At 30.8% G+C, this 20269-nt stretch overlaps 4 protein-coding genes across 6 annotated transcripts; 2 read left to right on the forward strand and 2 right to left on the reverse strand.

The window, feature by feature from the left end:
* Window positions 1-3039: 3039 nt before the first annotated feature.
* Window positions 3040-10133, reverse strand: LOC130664668 (DNA topoisomerase 2). Its single transcript, XM_057464689.1, has 4 exons — window positions 9952-10133; window positions 5347-8626; window positions 3940-5154; window positions 3040-3860 (listed from the first exon to the last, which is right to left on the reverse strand). Exons 2-4 carry the CDS (start codon window positions 8605-8607, stop codon window positions 3747-3749), a joined length of 4590 nt encoding a protein of 1529 aa, XP_057320672.1. The 5' UTR covers window positions 8608-8626; window positions 9952-10133; the 3' UTR covers window positions 3040-3746.
* Window positions 10134-10250: 117 nt separating this feature from the next.
* On the forward strand, window positions 10251-13119 carry LOC130664672 (synergin gamma-like). Its single transcript, XM_057464705.1, has 5 exons — window positions 10251-11924; window positions 11992-12149; window positions 12221-12362; window positions 12432-12574; window positions 12636-13119. Exons 1-5 carry the CDS (start codon window positions 10457-10459, stop codon window positions 12855-12857), a joined length of 2133 nt encoding a protein of 710 aa, XP_057320688.1. The 5' UTR covers window positions 10251-10456; the 3' UTR covers window positions 12858-13119.
* Window positions 12906-15150, reverse strand: LOC130664675 (transcription elongation factor SPT4). The gene is made up of 4 exons (XM_057464710.1): window positions 14748-15150; window positions 14557-14663; window positions 13337-13392; window positions 12906-13250 (listed from the first exon to the last, which is right to left on the reverse strand). The coding sequence occupies exons 1-4, from the start codon at window positions 14808-14810 to the stop codon at window positions 13132-13134; spliced, it is 345 nt and encodes a 114-aa protein (XP_057320693.1). The 5' UTR covers window positions 14811-15150; the 3' UTR covers window positions 12906-13131.
* On the forward strand, window positions 15081-19106 carry LOC130664674 (protein rogdi). 3 transcript variants are annotated; one of them, XM_057464707.1, is made up of 6 exons: window positions 15081-15216; window positions 15607-15678; window positions 17451-17585; window positions 17667-17945; window positions 18490-18699; window positions 19015-19106. In XM_057464707.1, exons 1-6 carry the CDS (start codon window positions 15181-15183, stop codon window positions 19078-19080), a joined length of 798 nt encoding a protein of 265 aa, XP_057320690.1. In that variant the 5' UTR covers window positions 15081-15180; the 3' UTR covers window positions 19081-19106. The 3 variants fall into 3 exon arrangements, with proteins under 3 accessions (XP_057320690.1, XP_057320692.1, XP_057320691.1); XM_057464709.1 differs by lacking the exon at window positions 15081-15216 and adding an exon at window positions 15355-15377; XM_057464708.1 differs by lacking the exon at window positions 15081-15216 and adding an exon at window positions 15376-15496.
* The last annotated feature ends 1163 nt before the right edge of the window (window positions 19107-20269 follow it).

A 20269-nucleotide genomic window follows, 5' to 3' on the forward strand; every position in this document is an offset into this window, starting at 1 on the left:
GTGACTGAAACAATAAAATGGGAGAATGAGAGAGAGCTTGTGAAATATTTAAAATGAAAATGAAAATGAAAACGTTATTAAATTGTCTGTCTTCTGCAGCTAAGTAAAAAAAAAAAGAAAAAGAAAAAGAAAAAAAAAAGCAATCCATTTTATGTGGACACTAAAACACATTTACACAATTTTACATTATTATACACTCACATTACGTCATTATTTCAGCATGACAACAATTAAAATGTTGTGTTCGTAAATATTTAATTGTAATATCGTTCCTTGTATCGAGAACAGTGGGGGGCTGACTGAAAAAAAAATAAGAAAATGGAAAAAAAAAAAAAAAACCTAGTGTTTAAATGAAATAAATATAAAGTTGAATTAAAAAAAAAAGTAATAAATAATTAGGATGATTAAATTTGAAAGAAAATCGAGTTGAACATGTGATAAGTCATTGTGAATTAAAAGCAACAACTAAAAATAATTGTACAAGTGGATTTTTTTTCTTTTCACTCATCATCTTCTTTTTTTTAAATTTTTTTTTTTTTTTTTTTTTACTATCAAAGACAGGAAAATTTTGAAGAAAAACAAACTAATGAACTTTTATAAACGCAACGAAGGATCTTAAGTGAAAATTTTTTATTTGTTTTAGTGTTGGCGCGTTTAATTTTGTGAAATAAAAAAACAAATAATAATTATTTAAATAGTTAATGATTATTATTAAAGACATTTATTTAAAATGCATATACAGAAAAATAATTAATTAATTAATGATAAACTCAGTAACAAAAATAAATAATAATATTAATAATAATAATACTAATAGTAATAATAATAATAATAATAATCTGATAAATATGCGGGAGAAAAGAATGAGAGGTTTAAATCCTTAATTTTTTTTTACTCCAAGTGCGAATGCGTGTGTGCGAAAAAAAAAATTTTAAAAATTATTAAACGGAAAATTGTTATAACTAGCATGCGTGTACATATTTATACTCTATATAAATATATATGTATACATATATATGTGTAATGTATGTATATACATATATACATTAGTAAAATCGGATTATGTTTATGTGTATGTATGTATATATATAAATTTATCCACATTTATATATATATATACATATATGTGGTGTAAAGTAAAACTACGAAAACAGGCCCGACGATTTAATTTTTTCATTAATTTTCTTTAGTGTGAAAAGTTAATTATTTTATTAATTTTTTGGAAACTAAAGAAATTTATTATATTTTTTTTTTCTTAGTGTTTCCGGTTGATTATAAACGTAATCATCGCAAATCAATCCAAGTATTCTATGAATATTTGCGTATTATTTTTTCCAAAATTATTCGTTATAATATATATGATATATTATATATGTATTATAAAAAAAAAAATAACGACTATTAATTATGGAATTTTGTTAATTTTTAAAGACACAAAGTGATAATTTTTTTCGTATTTCCCAAAGACATTTTCTTTTAACTTTCATATTTTCTTCTTTTTTTTTAATTTTTTATCTTTATTTCTTTTCTTCTCCACATCTTCCTTTGAATTTTTTTTCCACGTTTTATTTTTTGTAAAAAAATTTTGGTGTCTAATAATTTGAATTTGAATTTGAATTTTGGGTAAAATGAGTAAGTGAGTGACAGATTAAAATTAATGATAAATGTTAAATGAGTGGAGAAAAATATTTATTATTTTTACGGAAGATGAGGAGACGATTTATTGAAAGCTGATTATTAATGATGATAACGATGATGATGATTGATGATTAATGAGATGATTAACGAATAATAGTGATGGAAAAAAATTAAGCAAAAGAAAGAAGAAAAAAAAAACCATTTTTTAAAAAATAAGCATCTAATATTGTACGGACCTGAATCATTATTAGTTTCTTTACTCAATTTGTTTTATATATGTACGTTATATAGATATAATAATTATTAAAATAGAAAACTAAGTTATTTTATCAAGTGCCCTTGCTTTGTATTATAGTCGCGCAATGTCGACATGCAGCTTTTTTAGGAGTAAATTTATTAAGAAATTTTTTTTTATTTTTTTTTTAATTTTAAGTAAACGTAAATGTGGTAAATAATTTTATTAGTAGATTTTAAATATTTAATTACTTTAATGAGATTAAAAAAAAAGTCTAATCAAAAATATTTGAATATAATTTTATCTGGTACGATTTTTTTCCCGGGCATTTTTTAAATTTCGGTTTTATTTAAAACTAAATAATTAATTTAATATTAATAATAATAATAATTTAAGTGTGCTCAGAGGAGAATACATTACAAGTCTGAAGTGTCTACAAAACGTTCATCCATCTAATGAATTTTAATTATTTTTAATCCTTATCCATTTTATTTTTTTTTAAGGGCCACCTCTAGTGTGACCGCCTGAATAAAAGGTGACGGGAATTTTCCTACAGAAAACTACACCATGAAATGTTCTGATATTTCAAAGATATATTTATGGATATATATAAAATATATGATGAAATTTTTGATAAAAAAAACCAAAAAGTTTAAAACTAAAAGGTATCGCCTGATCTCGATAAAAAATTCAAATTTAATAAAATGCCAGAGTTTAAATTTTAAATTTCGCGGGAAAATTTTGATTTTTGGCCTGAAAAAATTACAGTTTTGATTCGATTGAAAAACTGGAGGTTCATGGTATAGAAAAATATATAAAAGAAACTGCGTCAAGAATTTAATCGATCAAATTTGAAAAATGATCTAAAGTTAACAGACGATTAAAAATTTTCAGATTTTTTTTTCAAAAAACTAAAAAAATGCACATGTAGAAAATTTAATAAACTGTAGGTGCAATTTTTCAAAATATTTTTTTTTTAATTATTTATCATATTTAAAAAAATCCAAAAATTAGACGTCAGCTTTCAGTATCAAAAAGTGCAGTTTCGAGAATCGATAAGCGGTAATTTAAAAATTATTCACATGCACAGTATAAAAATAATCGACTTAAAAATGTCACTAGTGGTGTCCCTTGAAATGAAAATTAATTAATTAATTAAATATAAATGAAGTTAATTATTAATATTTATTTTATCGTTTAAGTTTACAATCACTCGAGTATTTAAAAAAAAACATATTAATATAAATATATCACTTTTTTAGTGACGATGCAGTCACTCAGCGCACACACAAATACAATTTTTGTTTTTCAAATTTGAATAACAAAACTCGAGTACGAAAATTTAAAACGGTAAGTATTTAAATCTTAAGTGTTTTTATTTCTTAAAAATAATTATTTACTTATTAATGAAATTTAAACTTATCAATTAACAAGTATGGAATGAATTACATTAATAAGGTATGTAAATTTTTTTTTAACTTTGTAATTAAAACAATAATATAGAGGATAAATTTTTTAATTTAATAACTTATAGATACTGTACTAGACGAATGTTTAATAAAAAAAAATAATTGCAAGTTAAATCTTAAATTATAGTTGATTATTAGTGAGAAAAAAGTTATTATTGATTAATCTAATTGATCAAATAAAATATTTGATTGCATTCTGTACACGATAACGTTTCTTTAAACTTATTCGTATGTTGAGACAACATTTAAATATATGATATATAAAAATTTTTTAATTTTTATATCCTAATTCTAATTTATCTCGTAATTAACAACGAATTGTTTCAAGAAAACGTCAATTAGTTTTAAAAATTATCTTAAATCTATCGGGTAATTTATAAAGTTTTTTTTTTTTAGAGTTTCAATTAATCGGAGTCTGAGTCTGCGTACGAAGCGATTTTACGAGTCCGTCCGCTTGTTTTTCTCGGCGATGGTGATTCGTCTAATGAACTATCAACTTTTTTTGCTTTCTTCTTTGTCTGAAAAAAAAAAATTTAATCAGTTAATTATCAAAAATTAATATCAATGATTAAAATTTTTAATTAAAAATCAACTTACGGGAGCTTTGTCAGAGAACATTTCATCGGAATCAGAATCTGAAGTCTGGAATTTCTTTACTGTTCTCTTCACCCCTTTGCCGTTCGCATTTTCGTTCTTCTTTTTAGCCGGAGCGCGAGATTTCTTCGCCGGAGGTTCCGGTTTCGCGGGCGAGTTATCTGATGAAGTGGAAACGTTGGCCGATGATTTAGCCGGTGTATTGTTTCCAATGAGCGAATCAAAAAGTTCATCAGAACTGGGCTTAGGTTCCGGTTTCGATGAAGATTTAAAATTATCATCAGAGTCGTCGCTATTTAGAGCCGGATGTGATGATGTGGCTTTGGGTATTTTTTTATCCGGCTGGAATTCCATCTCCGAGTCGCTGTCCTCAATGGACGTTACTTTAGCCGGTGGTTGCTTGGGAGCAGGAGCCGATTTCTTCTTCTTGGTCTCATCATCTGAAGACAAAAGCACCGCGTCGCTCTCGGACTCCTCGCTGTCCAAATTGTACTTCTTCTTAGCAGCGGCAGCTCTTCTAGGTGTTCTGGGCTGCGCCGGCTGCGAGGGAGAGACAGATTCGAAGTCAACATCAGACACGTCTTCATCAGAGTCACTGCTGCCCTTGGACTTTCTCTTCTTCTCCTTCTTGACCGGCTTGAATGGCAAAGTTGTCTGCTTGCCAGCTTTTTTACCCGCGCCCTTCTTATCAACTTTGTCCAGCGTAATACCAGCACGTTCGTGCAGAGGTTTCGCGTTTTCTTCAATCATCGCGTCTATTTCATCAGCGTCATCATTTGCTTTCGCCTCTTTCTTAACTCTCGGCTGTTTTTTAATGCCTTCTTTCTTGTCCTTGGACACAGCATCCGCTCTCTCAATGCGTTTCTTCAACTCATTGTCTACCACCGGCTCTATCTTACGCACACTTTCAGACTTTGGAATTTTCGCAGGTTTTTTATTCAGCTTCGAACTCTTTCCCTCGTCTTTAACTTCTTTAGCCTCTACTTTGTCCATTTCAGCCATCAATGCATCGAGATCTTCGCGCCATAAACTCATCGGCGTTTTACCTTCGAGTCTCTGTACTTCAGTCACTTTCTCATCTCGTTGTTTCAGCAGCTCATCTTTCTTCTCTTTTGTCAACGACCACATGGTCATGCCCAACAAGTAATCAAAGTTTTCCTTTTCAACCGCCGCTGCAGTGGCTGCTTCTTCATCATCTTGCGCCTCAGCGATTTCTTCCTAAAAATAATTTTTAAATAAATTTCAAATTTAAATTTAAATTCAAATTCAAATTTTTTGAATCTTATCTCCAGACTTACTTGAGCTTCCTCCTTTTTTGTTTAAAAAATACATTACGACTAATTAAATAACAATAATAAATACTCGAAAAAAATATATAAAATATAAATAAAAATGAAAATAAAAACCTACCAAAACTTCTTCTCGATTTTGCTGCAGTTTCCATGCAATCACCGGGTCGGAGTCGAAATTTTTCCTAACGAGCTCAGCAATCATGTCCTTCTTCTTTTTATTTTCAACAATCAAATCACCATCGCATTTTTCTAATATAAATCTCGCCTGATTAGTCAACTTAGCAGCCTCGGCCTGCATCATACCCAGCAGGTAATTTTTTCTCTTATGATAAAATTCAAGTCTCAGTTTATAAAAGTCCCGGAATATTTGCATGACAGTATCATATTTTTTGAGACATTGATTTTCATCGAATGCGCACATGGACGTTATGGGCATCGTTGTCTGCAGCTTGAAAGTTTTGTGAAGTCCGTCTTTTTCCAGCTCGACCAACTTGTCTCTGTTGACACTAATCACGAAATGCACTTCAGTATCAGTGTGATATTCCTTGTAGTCGGTTATCAAAGCAGGTGTCTTATCATTGCCATTGAGCATCGGCTCCAGGACCGTCTCCTTGTATGTCTGCGTCCAGGTGCCGATCGGCAGCTCAGTTATTTGAATTTTCTCGGGTCCAATGACTGAGACTTCGCCGGAAATCACGTAACGGAACTCACCGCAAGGGTCGACTGTTCCTTTGAAGCCTTTGTAGAACGGCTTCATGGGTTTAGGCTCCCCGCCGTCCATCATTCTGTATAAATTTTCTACTATTTCCCGGGGGTTGTAGTTGGGGATTTTTGTCATCCAACCGGTGCCGATTCCGTCCGCCCCATTGACGAGGACCATCGGTATCACGGGCACGTAATACACAGGCTCTATTTTTTTATTATCATCGTACTCGTGCTTCAGAAGAGCGTCATCGTGTTTGTGGAAAATGAATCGCGCCAACGGACTGAGCATCGTGAAAATATAACGGGGACTGGCGGCATCTTTACCTCCAGTTAAACGGGACCCGAACTGACCACGTGGCTGCAGTAAATTTATGTTATTTGACCCGACAAAATTTTGGGCCAAATTAATAATCGTCGTCTGAAGTGAGACTTCGCCGTGATGGTACGCCGTCTTCTCGGCGATCGCTCCAGACAACTGGGCAACTTTTACTTCATTCTTGTCGTTCCTCAACAAACATGTGTAAATAACTTTTCTCTGACCAGGTTTGAATCCGTCAATCATACTGGGTATTGACCGGACGTTATCGTAATTACTGAATAAAACGAGCTCGGTGTTGATGAAGTCACTGAAAGAAACGGCTTTGGTGTCTTTTTGATAGAGGAATTTCTCACCAAGACCGATTTCATTTCTTCTTTTAGTCTCCTCCATAAAATTAGTCAGCCATTCTTTACGTTGGTCGACACACTTTTTACTGAATGCCATTATGATGTTTTCGTCATCTTGGTTACCGTCGTAACGGAATTTAATGAGGTGACGTTTCATGTCACTGAAGTATTCCTTGGCTTCAGCGGACGTTGACGTACCCAAACCCTTGTAGTATTTTGGTTTCCACAAGTGGAAATTCGGGGTTTCTTTCTTCCATTCTTCGAACTCGGGCAGTGAGAAGAAAGAAATTTTCTGCGATCCTTTGGTTACTTTGACAATCGGAGTGATGAATTCCTCAACGAAGCCATTGCGTAATAAAGTCGGCCAGTTGTGATGGATAAAATTGATCAGCAGGCCTTTGATATGCGAGCCATCGTGGTCCTGATCAGTCATGATCATGACTTTTCCGTATCTCAAAGTCTTCATGTCTTCTTTAGTTTCGTATTTCTTCTTGTACTGAAGTCCCAAAATTTTAATGATGTTATTTATCTCAGCGTTTTCCAAAATTTGTTTGTGCGTCGCCTCCCGGACATTCAGCAATTTACCACGCAGTGGAAACACTCCGTACTTGTCTCTGCCGATAATTCCTAACCCGGATATGACCATAGTTTTGGCAGAGTCTCCTTCAGTTAAAATCAAAGTACAGTCGAGTGACCTGACAGTACCAGCATCGTTGGCATCCTCCAGTTTGGGGATTCCCTGTAATTTTCTCTGCTTCGATTTGGGTCCTAGTTTCTGTAACTGGGTATCAGCTTTGAATTTGGCCCAAGTCAGGACAGACTCAACGATACCAATTTTGGTTATTGTCGTAACGAATTTGTCACTGAGAACACACTTGGATCCAAATGATTTCTGCTGAAGTGTCATGTGTTCTTTTGTTTGCGAATCGAACGTCGGGTTATTGACAAGACAATTGATAAATACCCACATGTGATGTTTTATTTGGAAGGGTTTTATTGTTATCCCTCCTTTATTTTTCTTCTTCAGGGTCTCGGTGAGATTTTTTACCAAATTGTCAGTGACGTGATCGACATGCCGGCCGCCTTTTGTTGTCGCGATACTGTTGACGAATGACATCTGCTGGAAACCTTTGTCTGAAAGTGTGACGGCGACTTCCCAACGCGGTCCGCAGGCTTCATAGGCAATTTTCAGAGGATTTCCAGCATCATCTTCTTTACCTTTGATGTACAAGTCGACGTAGTCCTTGAAGTTTTTAACTGGGACCCGGGTACCGTTCAGATAAACTTTTACACCACGTGCTGATGCTGCGACATCGTACGCACGACGTGACATCAACGCGACGATGTCACTGTCCAGTGTTTCCATTTTGAATTTTTTAAGATCTGGGGAAAATGTGACTTTGGTAAAATCTTCTCCAAAGAAATCTTTGATTCTCGGTTCGCTGGCTTTGCCCATGTTGTTTCCCCAGGTCTGTTTCAGTGACCGCTTGTACTCTCGGGACGCCGTTTCAACGGTAAACCGGTGACTGAAAATATTACAGAGCTTGGCACCGTATCCATTTCTGCCACCAGTTACTTTTTCTTCTTCGTCGTCGTAATTTGATGAGGTCAGAAGGTGACCGAATATCATTGTAGGTACGTACATATTTTCTTCCTTGTGTATTACTACCGGGATACCTTTGCCGTTATTCCAAACGGATATTGTGTTGTTGTCAGAATCAATATCTATTTTTATGGTGTCCATTTTAGGATCTCGCTGCTTATTGTCAGCAGCGTTGACGAGGATTTCATCAAATATTTTGTACAATCCCGGCACATATCTTATTTCTTTTTGTACCATCATTTCTTTTTCTTTGTCGAACACCCACATGAGCTCATTTACTGGCTCGACGGATCCAATGTACGTGTCAGGACGCAGCAGAATGTGCTCGAGTTGTGACTTCTTCTGGTAGATACCTTCGATGGTCTTCTTCTTAGCGGCATCGCCGCTTCCATTTTCTTTGCTCATCGTGATTTTTCTTGTAGCTCTGAAAATAATTTGAATTATTATTTTTTTTACTTAACCACTGAATCTAATAATTAAGATATCAGACATCTGACGATCTCGTTTATGTAAAAAAAAAATTTTGAATATGGAATGAGATTTTTTAAAATTCTTCGTATGGATTTTAAAAATATTTTCATTGCAAAATTGAATATTTATCAAATTTATAAAAGTGACCTGGTAATTTATTTGAAATTTTTTTATTCTCCAGTAGAATATTTTGAAGTTTTATTTTTTTTAAATCCGTTGAAAAAATTTACAAAATTTTTATGAGTGTGAATGTAGCAGAGACAAATTTAAAATTATAAATAACTAGAGTAAATAATTAATAGTATGAAATTTTTAAAAATTTTGAAATTAATAAGTGAATTTTTTAAAAATTATTTACTCTATTTATTTATAATTCAAATTTTAAATTTGTCTGATGTCTGCTACATTCACACTGAACATTTTTGTAGGACTAAAATTCCTAAAAATTTTTTTTTAAAGCCTAGAATTTAACGAGAGCGGGCTGGATAATTTACTTAATTAATAAATAATTATTTTTAAGAACTGGTTCATTAAAAATTTCCATTTAATTAAAAAAATTAATAATTGAAGTAAACTTCCAGTTTCCAGTTTCTTATAAATTTTTCTACCACAAGTTTAAAATTTTTTTAATGAATTTTAAAAAATTCAAATTTCATTCATTGCTCAAAATTGGCGACGTTTTACGTCAACAAATAAATTTTTAGTAAAATGTCAGTGTCAGCCCTTTTGATTTCCTTTAAAATAAAATAATTTTAATTAAAAAATAAAAAAAAATACAAAGGATCTGGATCCTGATAAAAAACAATGGAGTATTTAACCCAAAATTAATAATAAAAATTAAAATTATTCATAAAAATTTTTTCCCGCTTTTATAAAAAAATTGAATTTAAAAATAATAAATTTTTGATTAAATTAAATAAATACCGAAAAATAATTTGAATAACTCGGCGTGACAAAATGGTCATCGAATTTATAAAAAGAACGCCAATTTATTTAACCATCACTTGGAATATTATTTGTCATCTATATATAAATATATAAAATTAACAAACAACAAATATCAGCAGTTGCATTAAAAAGGTATAAATAAAACAGTCGAAATAAAGTCACCGCGTTAATAATAGCAGAGATAAAATAAAATTAAACGAATTGATCGCAAGGTTTTCGCGGCAAAATGTACGTTGGCGTCCTGGCGAGAACTCGAGCTTGATAACAAATATATGTATAATTATTTATTGGTTCTTAAAATAAATATAATCATTTGGTATTTATTGTTACCTGATAAATATTTATAATTACGTGCAATGATAACTTGACACAACCGCTTATCTCAACAAAAGCAACATCTTCAATTAGCAAGGGAATTAAATAAATTGTTGATGATCCAAGTTAGCGTTCTGTGTTCAGCAGTTGATTTACTCTTTTTTTTTTTAGCTACGGGGCTGTCGGTTGTGAAAAGACAGCCAGCAAGAAGGCGGCAATCACCAACTTCTTGGCGCCACTTTCATGCCCAAGTAATTTGAATTATTTTTTTCCCGCCAGATGTCACTTGAACTTAATTTTAAATTTTCCAGGTGACCCAGGACCCAGATGACGAACAACAATAGCAGAAAAAAAAAAATAGATACTGGAGAGTTGGATTCTGTGAAAAATATCCAGAAGAAAAAGGTCCAGGTGACAGATCATGAATGAAAAGAACTGACAGGTAGACAGATAAATTTTTAAAAAATGATTGCTGTGTAAATAATAATTGTAGAATATTTAAATTGAGTGACAGTTAAAAATGAATAAATCTCGTGGTGATAAAAAGTCGAGCCAGTTGCCTGCATGGCTCTGGCCTACATCGAATGTCCTGCCTCCGATGTACAGAAGAGTCTGGGATTCTGTGAAAGAAGACAGACTGGGACTTGGAGCCATCCAAGGCGAGCTACTGGTGGACACCAATAAAGTATTTCCTCTGCTGCTAACTAGTCAACTGCCGACTGAAGTATTAGGTTACATTTGGAGTCTTGCTAATCAGAAGTATGCTGGACAACTTACTGAGCAAGAACTGTACATCGTACTGGCACTTACTGCTATTGCACAGACTTCCTACGCATTTACAAACCTGGATGTTCTCCATATGTTACCTGGACCACCGATACCGCGGCTTAATTTGAATATTTTGCTCCAGAGTACTAGTGTCCAGTCCCCGGAGACCAGTCTCATTGGAGATCTTGATAATAAACATGACCGGAGAGGTAATAAAAATTTTGACTACTCGTCCGTTCCTGCTGTCAACAACTCGGTCAGTGAGTCGAGAGTTGATCAACGGGTGGGTGTGTCTGCCAGCAGGAGTTTCACTGATGATAAATTTACTCCTGTGAGTAATGACAGTAAAAGTCACAATTTTATTTCATCGGTGGATTTGAATGATGATTTTACTGAGTTTCAAAGTGCGCCGATTACGTCTCATGTTCCTAGTATATTAAAGTTGGATTCTAAGCAGGGATCAGCGATTGGCAGCAGACTGGCAAATCATAATCTCAGTGGAGGAATCAGTCTTGCTGATAAAAAAAAGTCTAGTTCAAGTAAAAATAATAGTAGTAATGGAAATATGGGTCGTGGTAATTTGATGGGTTCACCGGTGATTAATAAAGACCGTATTGATAATTCAAATAATTTATTTTCAAAGTGTGTTGTTAAGAATCAAGCCAGCACTGTTATTCTTAAGGACACTATCATTAGGAGTAGTAGTGAACAGGTCCAACAAATGTCGAGTTCTAGTTCCAGAGAAATAAATGGAGATAATTCAGTATCAGTACCAGCACCAGCACCGGTACCAGCACCAGTACCAGTATCAGTACCAGTATCTGTACCAGTGCCTAGACCTGAAATTTCACCGCAGGATTTAATGAGTCTGCAACCGGTTGAAGACAAGTACAGCGCACTCAGAGTACTTGTAGAGGAACCACCAAAATCAGCAGCAGGTGAAGAAAATCCTGATGGGTCTGATCTTCTTGATGACTTCGGTGACTTTGTGTCCGCGGAACAGACGACTGAGACGAGTTTTGATACAGCGGTAGCCAGTGTTGATGATTCCATGGACTTGTTCAGTGACTTCGAGCAATTTTTACCGAGTGCTAATGATAAATCGGAAATATCTTTTGCTCAGGAAACAATAGAAGCCTTTGCGCAACTCGAAATCACCGCGAGTCCGGAAAAAACCATAAACTTTCTTGAAGAAAAGTATGAAGTCACTATTGATCCAGGTAAAATTATTTACTTTAATGTAAACCATCAATTTTATTTTAAATTAAAAATCACTTTGTATTTTAGAAAAAGTCATGCAGAAAGAGGACACGATATCGGTAAATAGTATCGATATTGGCAATGGAACGGTTTTGACTCGATCCAATTCAGTTCCTAGTCTGGATCTTAAATCTTTTCTTCCCGCCAATGCCGATGAAGACAAAGAGGCTGAAAATATGCACCAGGTATTTTTAAATATTTTAGATAATTAATTAAGTATTGACTTAAATGATAATCAATTTAATTAATTACTCAGTTAATTTACTGGGAGTGGAAGCAATACATGGAGAGCTGCGTGCTGCTGCTCCAAGTAGCTGCCAATATTTTTACAAGCATCAACTCCGAAACGGTACTCCAAGAAGTTTTAAATTCTGCTCAGGGTTACAGTTTTCTTTGCAGTAAGTCCTCATATTAATTAAATTATAAATTAATTATAATTACGACAAAAAATAATTTTATTTTTAAAGATTTAGCTGAAGTAGCTGGTGTCTGTCGTCGCGTTAATTTTTCTCACAAAGAAATGTACATAAACATAATGGGCTTTGATGATTTGCTGATGGAAATAGACAAAATTTGGGCTGAAATGGAACCATTTTATGCAAACATTCCGGTAAATTAATTAATTAATAAAATGTATTAATTGTAAATTAATAATAATTTATTTGAATTAGATCGTAACTGAGTTACCAGCTTTTCCCCAGCATCAAAACTATGGATCAGCGTGCGCACTTTGCTTGACAATTGTCACCAGTGATAAAATTGTTTACAATGACAACATTTATCACGTAACTTGTGCTAATTTGTGGCTTAATTGTGTTAATAATACTCTGCCAGCTCTGCGTTATGTTCCGTCTCATGGACATGCCATCACTGCTGGAGGTAGTCAAATTTAATTGAGAAGACTTATTAACTAATTAATTAATTATTAATCTCTACTAGTCTTGTTTTTAAAAAAGTTATTTTATTAACACTATTCCCTCCAAAATTTTTAAATTACAATAATTGTTTTACGCACAAATTTGATATATAAATATATATATAGGAGAATAAATTCACAGAGAATCTCAAATTGTTAAAGAAAAATTATTGTTTACATATCTATTGAAGTATTGTTAGTTATAATGATAAATATATATCTTATTATAATTATTATTATATTTAAAATATTTATCTTTGACTTGTGTCGCGTGGACGATAAACAATTCCACGGCTTTTCATTTCCCTGATGACTCCTGCTGGTAATCTTCCTGATACTGATATGGCGTAGACTCCTTTTGTAAAACGATCTAAAAATTTTAGATATTAATTTCAGTTCTTTTATTTATTTTAGGATAATTAAGAAATAAAATTAATTAAAAAAATATGTAATTACTTATTCTTTGCCACTTGGCGACCCAACTGTCCTCTGGACTCATTGCCGCAATCATTCTTTAATTATAAATAATAAATCATTATAAATTTGTGACTTAATTATCATCATTATTTTATGATCCTGAAGTTAGCAGACATTTAAAAATTTTTGAATTTTTGTTTTTCAACAAATCAATTGCAAAAAAATAAAATAAAAATATGCACATGTAGAAAATTAAAAAAACTACAGGTGCAATTTTTTCAAATATTTTTTTTTTATGGTTTATGGTCTAAAAAAAAATCCAAAAATTATTAGACATCTGCTAACTTCAGTATCATCATTATTTTATTTAATTATTTGAAGGGATTCTTAGACAGTCTCCACTTTTTAAAAATTTTAATGACTCAAATGTCATTACTGTATTCAAATTCTATCAATTAATTAAAAAACAATTAATTATAATTAAGATGCAAATTTGAAAAAAATTACAGTTGTTATTAATTAGTAATTACACAAAATGTTTTGAATAAATTTCAGCCTACAAAATTTGAAAATTCAAATTATAAAATTTACATGAGAGCGAATGTGACAGATAATCATGGAGTTAACAGACAGTTGAAAGTTTTCGGAGTTTTTTTTAAATGAATCGATGACAAAAATATAAAATATAAAAATATGCACATGTAGAAAATCAAAAAAACTAGAGGAGAAATTTTTTATAATTTATCGTTTTAAAAAAAATCCAATATCTTTTAGATGTCAGCTAACTTTAGTAACAGATATGAGACAAATTTCAAATTACAAATAAATGAATTAATCAATCAAAAATATAAAAATAAAAAAAATGCACTTGCTGATTTTCAAATTCTGTAAATGTGTATTTTTTTAAATTTTATTTACTTTACATTTAATTCTCTTTTTTTAAATTTGTTAAATTGACAATTGCCAGCTACTTTCACTAATAAAGTTGACATCATTTTACTGATATTTATTCAAAAAATTTCGTTTTACTTCCAATTGACGACAACTGGAAATTTTTAAAAAAGGGGAACTATCTGAGACTGCCCTTGAAGTAAAAACCCAGTCCTTTATCCTTTCAAAATTATTCCCATGCCTTAAACTGTTGACCACAAAATATTTGAAAATTTTTTATTTTCAAACAGATTCAAATTAATAAAAAAAAATTTTATCTTTATCACACTTTTATGTCAATAACGAAATTTAAAAATAAATTTACTTACCCATCAAAATTCGCACTCGTGCAATCAAAGACATTGTCCTTATTATTTTTCATCCGCAAAAATTCATCACAATTATCGCATCCGTCAATTTCAAATTGATCAAAGGTCTGAAATAAATTATAAACAATTACAATAAATATACAAATATAAATATATAACAATTATTTGAGGTTAAAATAATAAGTTCTTACCTTAATCAGAGAACAAACTAAACACGCGCGCAAACTTCTTAAATCTTTTGGCACAGTTTCCATTTCAAATTATTTGAATTCAAAATTATATTTACAAATAATTTATTTAAAATATGGAGTAATAAGTTATTGATCTCACGTTGTAGATTCAAAAACACGAGTAGGTTATGTTAGAAATTTGTTATTGTGGTCCCAGAAAGAGAATAGATCTCGGAAATTTCCCCCACTACCGAAAATTTATAAACTGCGCGCGCGCACAGAAAAGTGGGAGAACATTCAGCACAAAAAACATCTAGGTGGGAGTAAAAACCGACGACACCCGATGACACCCGAAGTCCAGTCTCTTGTGGGATGACAAAATTTATATCTCTCTCTCTCTTTTCTTGCTGACATCTCACATGATTGCGATTGAAAAATTAATATTTATTTAAAAATGTCGGACTACGAGAAGGAGGAGGCTCGTAATCTGGTAAGTAATTCACTTTTACCTAACATTTATCTAATCAAAATGACCTTGTGATATAATCAGCAGAATGATAATAAATCTTATCAAGTTCTCACACTTAATAATTTACTTAAATATTATTTTATTTAGATTTATTAAATTTTTAAATCAACAAAGTGCACTAGGTTATGTCACATATTTATTTTAATTACTCGTTAATTTAAATATTTTAATTTACCATTATTTTATTTTTATTTATTTATTGTAGTGTAGTACGACAAATAAAATGGATTTATCACTTGCAGTAAAGATTACTTTTACTTTTTAATTGTTTTAAATATTTGAACACTTGACAACTGGAGATTAAGTGATTGTTTAAATATAATTTTTAATTGTAATTATTCATTTTTTTAGCAAATGGAATTCGAGTGGGTGCTTCATGATGAAGTGCATCCATGCTTGCAACAGTTGCGGTCAATTTTGACAGTAAGTTTAAATTTAATTTTTTTTTTTAAACTGAAATTTTCTTGGGCTGTCATATCATGTACAGATACAGACAAGTACCAGATCTTTAAACTACAAATTTATTCAAGTACTTGATCTAAATTTTACTGGGAATAAATATGATACTGAAGTTAGTCGACGTCTAATAATTTTCTGATTTTTTTTTAAACGATGAATTATAAAAAAGGAAATAATTAGAAAAATTGCAACTGTAGTTTTTAAAATTTTCTACATGTGCGTATTTTTAGTTTTCGGTTTTTTGTAATTGATTTGTTGAAAAAGAAATCTGAAAATTACTAATTGTCTGCTAACTTCAGGATCATGAATAAAGTTATTAGTTTTGGAGTAAAATTTGAAATGAAAACTTGTTGAAGCGGTAAGTTGACTAGTCGGGTTACTTGACTAAAGATCCTCATCAAAATTATTCATGAGACATAAAATCCACCACAAATTTAATATTGTAAATGTATTTGAATTTTTTTTCAGGAATTTTGAGTGAATTTTACGACCCGTGGATATTTTTGAGGTTGATATTAAGATTCGTGGAGAATTTTGACTGATATTTAGTCCTGTCGGTGTCACGCGTTTTGGTCCCAAAACATTTCATCCCCGACAACTCATTCGCCCGACTAATCATCCTCGGACAATTAATCCCTGACAATATATCTGTGAGATAAATCATCCTGACGACTGTTCATCTTATGACATCTTAACCATGACAATCTACCTTATATTGATAGTTATTTCTAATCATGTTTTATTTTAATCAATATTTGTACTATTATCAAGCACATCAAATCCATGAAAAAAATTATCTATACTTTTTTCCATCAACCGAATATTATGTAATTTTGAGTTTAGTAACCCAATGATTTAATTTAAACAACAACAATAATAATATTAATAAGAATAATTACAATAATAATAACGATATTATCTAAAAGATCATTTAAATGTAGTCAAGTATCGCGGCTTCTGGATATTATGTTGTCTTGTATATTCAGTTGTCTTGTATAAGTGCCTTAAGCAATTGTGATACTAATTAGTTAACTATATTGATCGCTAAAAATTAATGTTAATAAGTAATTAAGAGATAATATTTTATTATTAATATAAAGTAAATAATTCTTAACGATCGATTATGTACTATGGTGCTAAATGATGTGGTTATGAGAAAGTGTGTATTAAAATTATATTGATAAAATATTCATAATTAAAAATATTTATAGTTGGTTTATTGTATTTAATATTTTTATTTAAGTATCAATTGTCCAACAGATAAATTATCGGATATTATTTGTCTAAGTGTAAGTTGTCATTGTCATGAATCGTCGCGGGGATGAAATGTTTTGGGACCAAAACGCAGTGAACTAGTCCTGTCACCTCGGGATATTTCGGTAATACATCTAGTATAACAATTCCGTATTTTTGCCGCGATTTATTGCGGTGTATTTTGAATTATCGATGCGAGTTCATTCGAATGTTGTTTGATTTCTTAGTCACGTTTTGAGTGAACTATAAATTCTCCGTCATTTAGATCAAGTACTTGATTATACTCTGAAAAAATATTTTAGTTTTGGAGTAAAATTAAAAATAACTTTTTGGAGAATTTTGATATGGATATTTAATCCTGTCACAGTTCAAAGCATGATACTAAAAGTATCGGACATTAAAAATTTTTATTTATTTTCAACAAACAAAATAAATATTGTCAGAGAAAAATATCAATGGATTTAAAAAAAATTTTTTTCTAGGAATGTTGTTCGCGTTTTCCTATGGCTCTTTTTGGTAACGACCAGCAGTGCAAAGTTGACAGATTTGTTTTTTCTTCTCCGCATGATCAAGTTAAATGTGTGGTCGTACTTACTGGAGACAGTATTACTAATGCTGTAAGTTTTAAACCAATAGTTTATGTTTAAAATATCGAACCATGGGTCATAAATTAAAAAAAATGAATTTGTATTTATTAGGAAGTAACATTCAAAGTTCAACGTCAGCAAAACGTGTCAATGAGGACAAGCATCCAGAATGACCATCCCTGGAAGTTACAGCAGATCCAAGACGCTGCTAATCATCTCCAACAAGCTATAGCGCATATTGATAACGTAGATCGTAATTATCTTTTCAAAACATCTGAAGAAGTGTTACATATATTAGCAAATATTCTTGGATGCCTTCAGCGGAGTAGGTCGAGTTTGATTGTCCCTAAAAAGAAGACTATCGATGATCTAATGAGGAGTCGGAACATGGTAAATATTTAACATAATTTAATTTAAGGGCATTCTCAGACAGTGCCCCCCACTTTTTGAAAATATGCAATGACTTTCAACTTTTATTCATTAATTAAAAAAAAATTAAAACCTTAATTGAAAAAAGGACAACGTAGTCGTAATTTCGTTGAGATATAGAATTTTAAAAAAATTACTTACAGTTGATATCAATTGGGAGTTAAACGAAATTTGTTGAATAAATTTTAGCCGCCAAAATTTAAAAATTCGAATTATAAAATTGACATGACGATTTTACTGAAATTTATTTAACGAATTTTGTTTAACTCCTAATTAATATCAAGTATAAATAATTTTTTTTTAAATCTATATATTGGCGAAATTACGACTACGTTGTCCTTTTTTCAATTAATGCTTTAATTTTCTTTTAATTAATTGATAAAAATTTGATACGCTTATGAAATTTGAAAATCATTGGAAATTTTTAAAAAGTGGGCGGCACTTTCTGAGAATGGCCTTAATTTAAAAAAAAACACTGAGTATAATCTTCACTTTCTTTATTTAGAAATCATTAAATCCGAATTTACCAGAGAACTTAGCAATCAGTTTTTATATTCAGAGCTACAAGCTCATTTTGGCTGTTTATCAGCTAGAGAGTACACATGGGAATGTTAAATATGAGTCTCAACAAGCTGAATGTAATGTCCCGTGGCTTAATGATGCCTTGGTATTATTGACAATTGCTCTTCAGCTCTGTCAAAGACTGAAAGATAAGGTATTAATATTTTTATGTTTATCGTTTACTTCAAATAATAAGTGAATTTGGCCGACATCACTCGCAGTGAAGTCTTGAGTTACACACAATATTTTTCATGATTACCTGCATTGGAACTTAAAGTTTCAGTATCAGCAGCCAGTCAAAAAGACGTTAATTTAAGACCAATGGTCTCACCTTATTTTTATATATTATTAATGATATACTAGCAGTATAAATTTAAACTCAATTTTAAAAACTGGCCCTAAGTTTCGATGCTGATATCATGAAAATCTAATTATAAAAAAAAATTAATAAATAAATGATATTTTACAGATCTCTGTGTTCTCTCAGTACAAAGATTTTACAGTTGGATCACGAGCGCCATCAGTAATGGGTTGAAAAATAAAGTGTTTTTAAACAGTTAATTTATTTCTTCTTTTTTTTTTTTAAATAAAATTGTGAGTCAATTTTATTAAATGTGTTCGTTCAAAATCCACACCGAGCTAGTGATTAGATCCGTACTTGGCTTGAGACTGACAATTATTTTTTTTAAACATCTAACAAAACAACAATAATAACAACACATCTAAGTCTCGAAAAAAGAAAAACAGTAGACTTTTTATCTCTATATTTTAAATATCTATAATTTATGAGCTATAATTTTACCTCATATATTTATATAAATATTGGTTCGAGTTTATTACAATTAATAGAGTTTTCTAAATGTATTTTTAGATATACTTTCAGTCAATCAATATAGTTACCATATATTTCTTACGATACTTTCTTCTCATCTTTCCTCCTTTTGAAAGAGAAGTAAACGCTTTTAAATAAAAAGCATTTAATTAGTAGTAAATAAATAAATTAATAAAACAGGGACGTGCAATAAATAAAAAAATGAAACGGTGTGGATTTAAATAATTAAATATATATATAATATATAATATATCAAATAAATTAAACAGTCCCGACAATAAAAACATTAACGTGTGGTTATTGTAAATAGTGTTGTAACTTAAATAATTTAATTTCAAATTAATAAATTAACTTGGGGTAATTCGACCACTACAAGGATGACCCCAGTAATTTTATTCAAAATATTTTTATTCATTTCTCTGAGTATTTTATAATTTTTTTTAAAAAGTTACGAATTTCTGATAAAAAAAGAGAATTTATCAGAATTTTTAAACCGGATGTCTACTGAGATTTTTTTTATTTACTGCAAATATTAATTTTTTATTTTTTTTTATATTCTAAAATTTTAAAAAAGTATTTTTATATTTTTTTTGAATTCCTTGTGAATTTTAATGTAAATATGAAATGAAATTTAAAAATTTAAAAATATTTTACTACATTACGGCTTTAAAAAACTACGAGAAATATTTGAACCATCCATTTATTGGTCGACTTACCCAACTTATAAAAATAAAACTAATAATAAAATAACACTCGCAAGTGCACAATATTATTATTGTCATTGTTAAATTATAAGCACGTGTATAAATTAAATTTCACATATAATCTAATTTGTTGATGTTATAACTATTTAATTAATTAATCAATTAATTAATTTAAATATATTAGTAGT

This window comes from Microplitis mediator, chromosome 3, assembly GCF_029852145.1.
Source record: "Microplitis mediator isolate UGA2020A chromosome 3, iyMicMedi2.1, whole genome shotgun sequence".
NCBI classification, from domain to species: domain Eukaryota; kingdom Metazoa; phylum Arthropoda; class Insecta; order Hymenoptera; family Braconidae; genus Microplitis; species Microplitis mediator.

Excerpts from the sequence above, each read along its gene's own strand:
- LOC130664668 (XM_057464689.1), bottom strand. The coding sequence starts at position 8,607 with ATGAGCAAAGAAAATGGAAGCGGCGATGCCGCTAAGAAGAAGACCATC. Across the intron at positions 5,155-5,346 it reads AAAATCGAGAAGAAGTTTTG|GAAGAAATCGCTGAGGCGCA; the intron begins GTAGGTTTTTAT and ends AATTATTTTTAG. Across the intron at positions 3,861-3,939 it reads TGTTCTCTGACAAAGCTCCC|ACAAAGAAGAAAGCAAAAAA; the intron begins GTAAGTTGATTT and ends TTTTTTTTTCAG.
- LOC130664672 (XM_057464705.1), top strand. The coding sequence starts at position 10,457 with ATGAATAAATCTCGTGGTGATAAAAAGTCGAGCCAGTTGCCTGCATGG. Across the intron at positions 11,925-11,991 it reads TGAAGTCACTATTGATCCAG|AAAAAGTCATGCAGAAAGAG; the intron begins GTAAAATTATTT and ends TTTGTATTTTAG. Across the intron at positions 12,575-12,635 it reads CATTTTATGCAAACATTCCG|ATCGTAACTGAGTTACCAGC; the intron begins GTAAATTAATTA and ends TATTTGAATTAG.
- LOC130664675 (XM_057464710.1), bottom strand. The coding sequence starts at position 14,810 with ATGGAAACTGTGCCAAAAGATTTAAGAAGTTTGCGCGCGTGTTTAGTT. Across the intron at positions 13,393-14,556 it reads ACGAGTGCGAATTTTGATGG|AATGATTGCGGCAATGAGTC; the intron begins GTAAGTAAATTT and ends TTATAATTAAAG. Across the intron at positions 13,251-13,336 it reads CGCCAAGTGGCAAAGAATAA|ATCGTTTTACAAAAGGAGTC; the intron begins GTAATTACATAT and ends TAAAATTTTTAG.
- LOC130664674 (XM_057464707.1), top strand. The coding sequence starts at position 15,181 with ATGTCGGACTACGAGAAGGAGGAGGCTCGTAATCTG. Across the intron at positions 17,946-18,489 it reads TAATGAGGAGTCGGAACATG|AAATCATTAAATCCGAATTT; the intron begins GTAAATATTTAA and ends TTCTTTATTTAG. Across the intron at positions 18,700-19,014 it reads GTCAAAGACTGAAAGATAAG|ATCTCTGTGTTCTCTCAGTA; the intron begins GTATTAATATTT and ends GATATTTTACAG.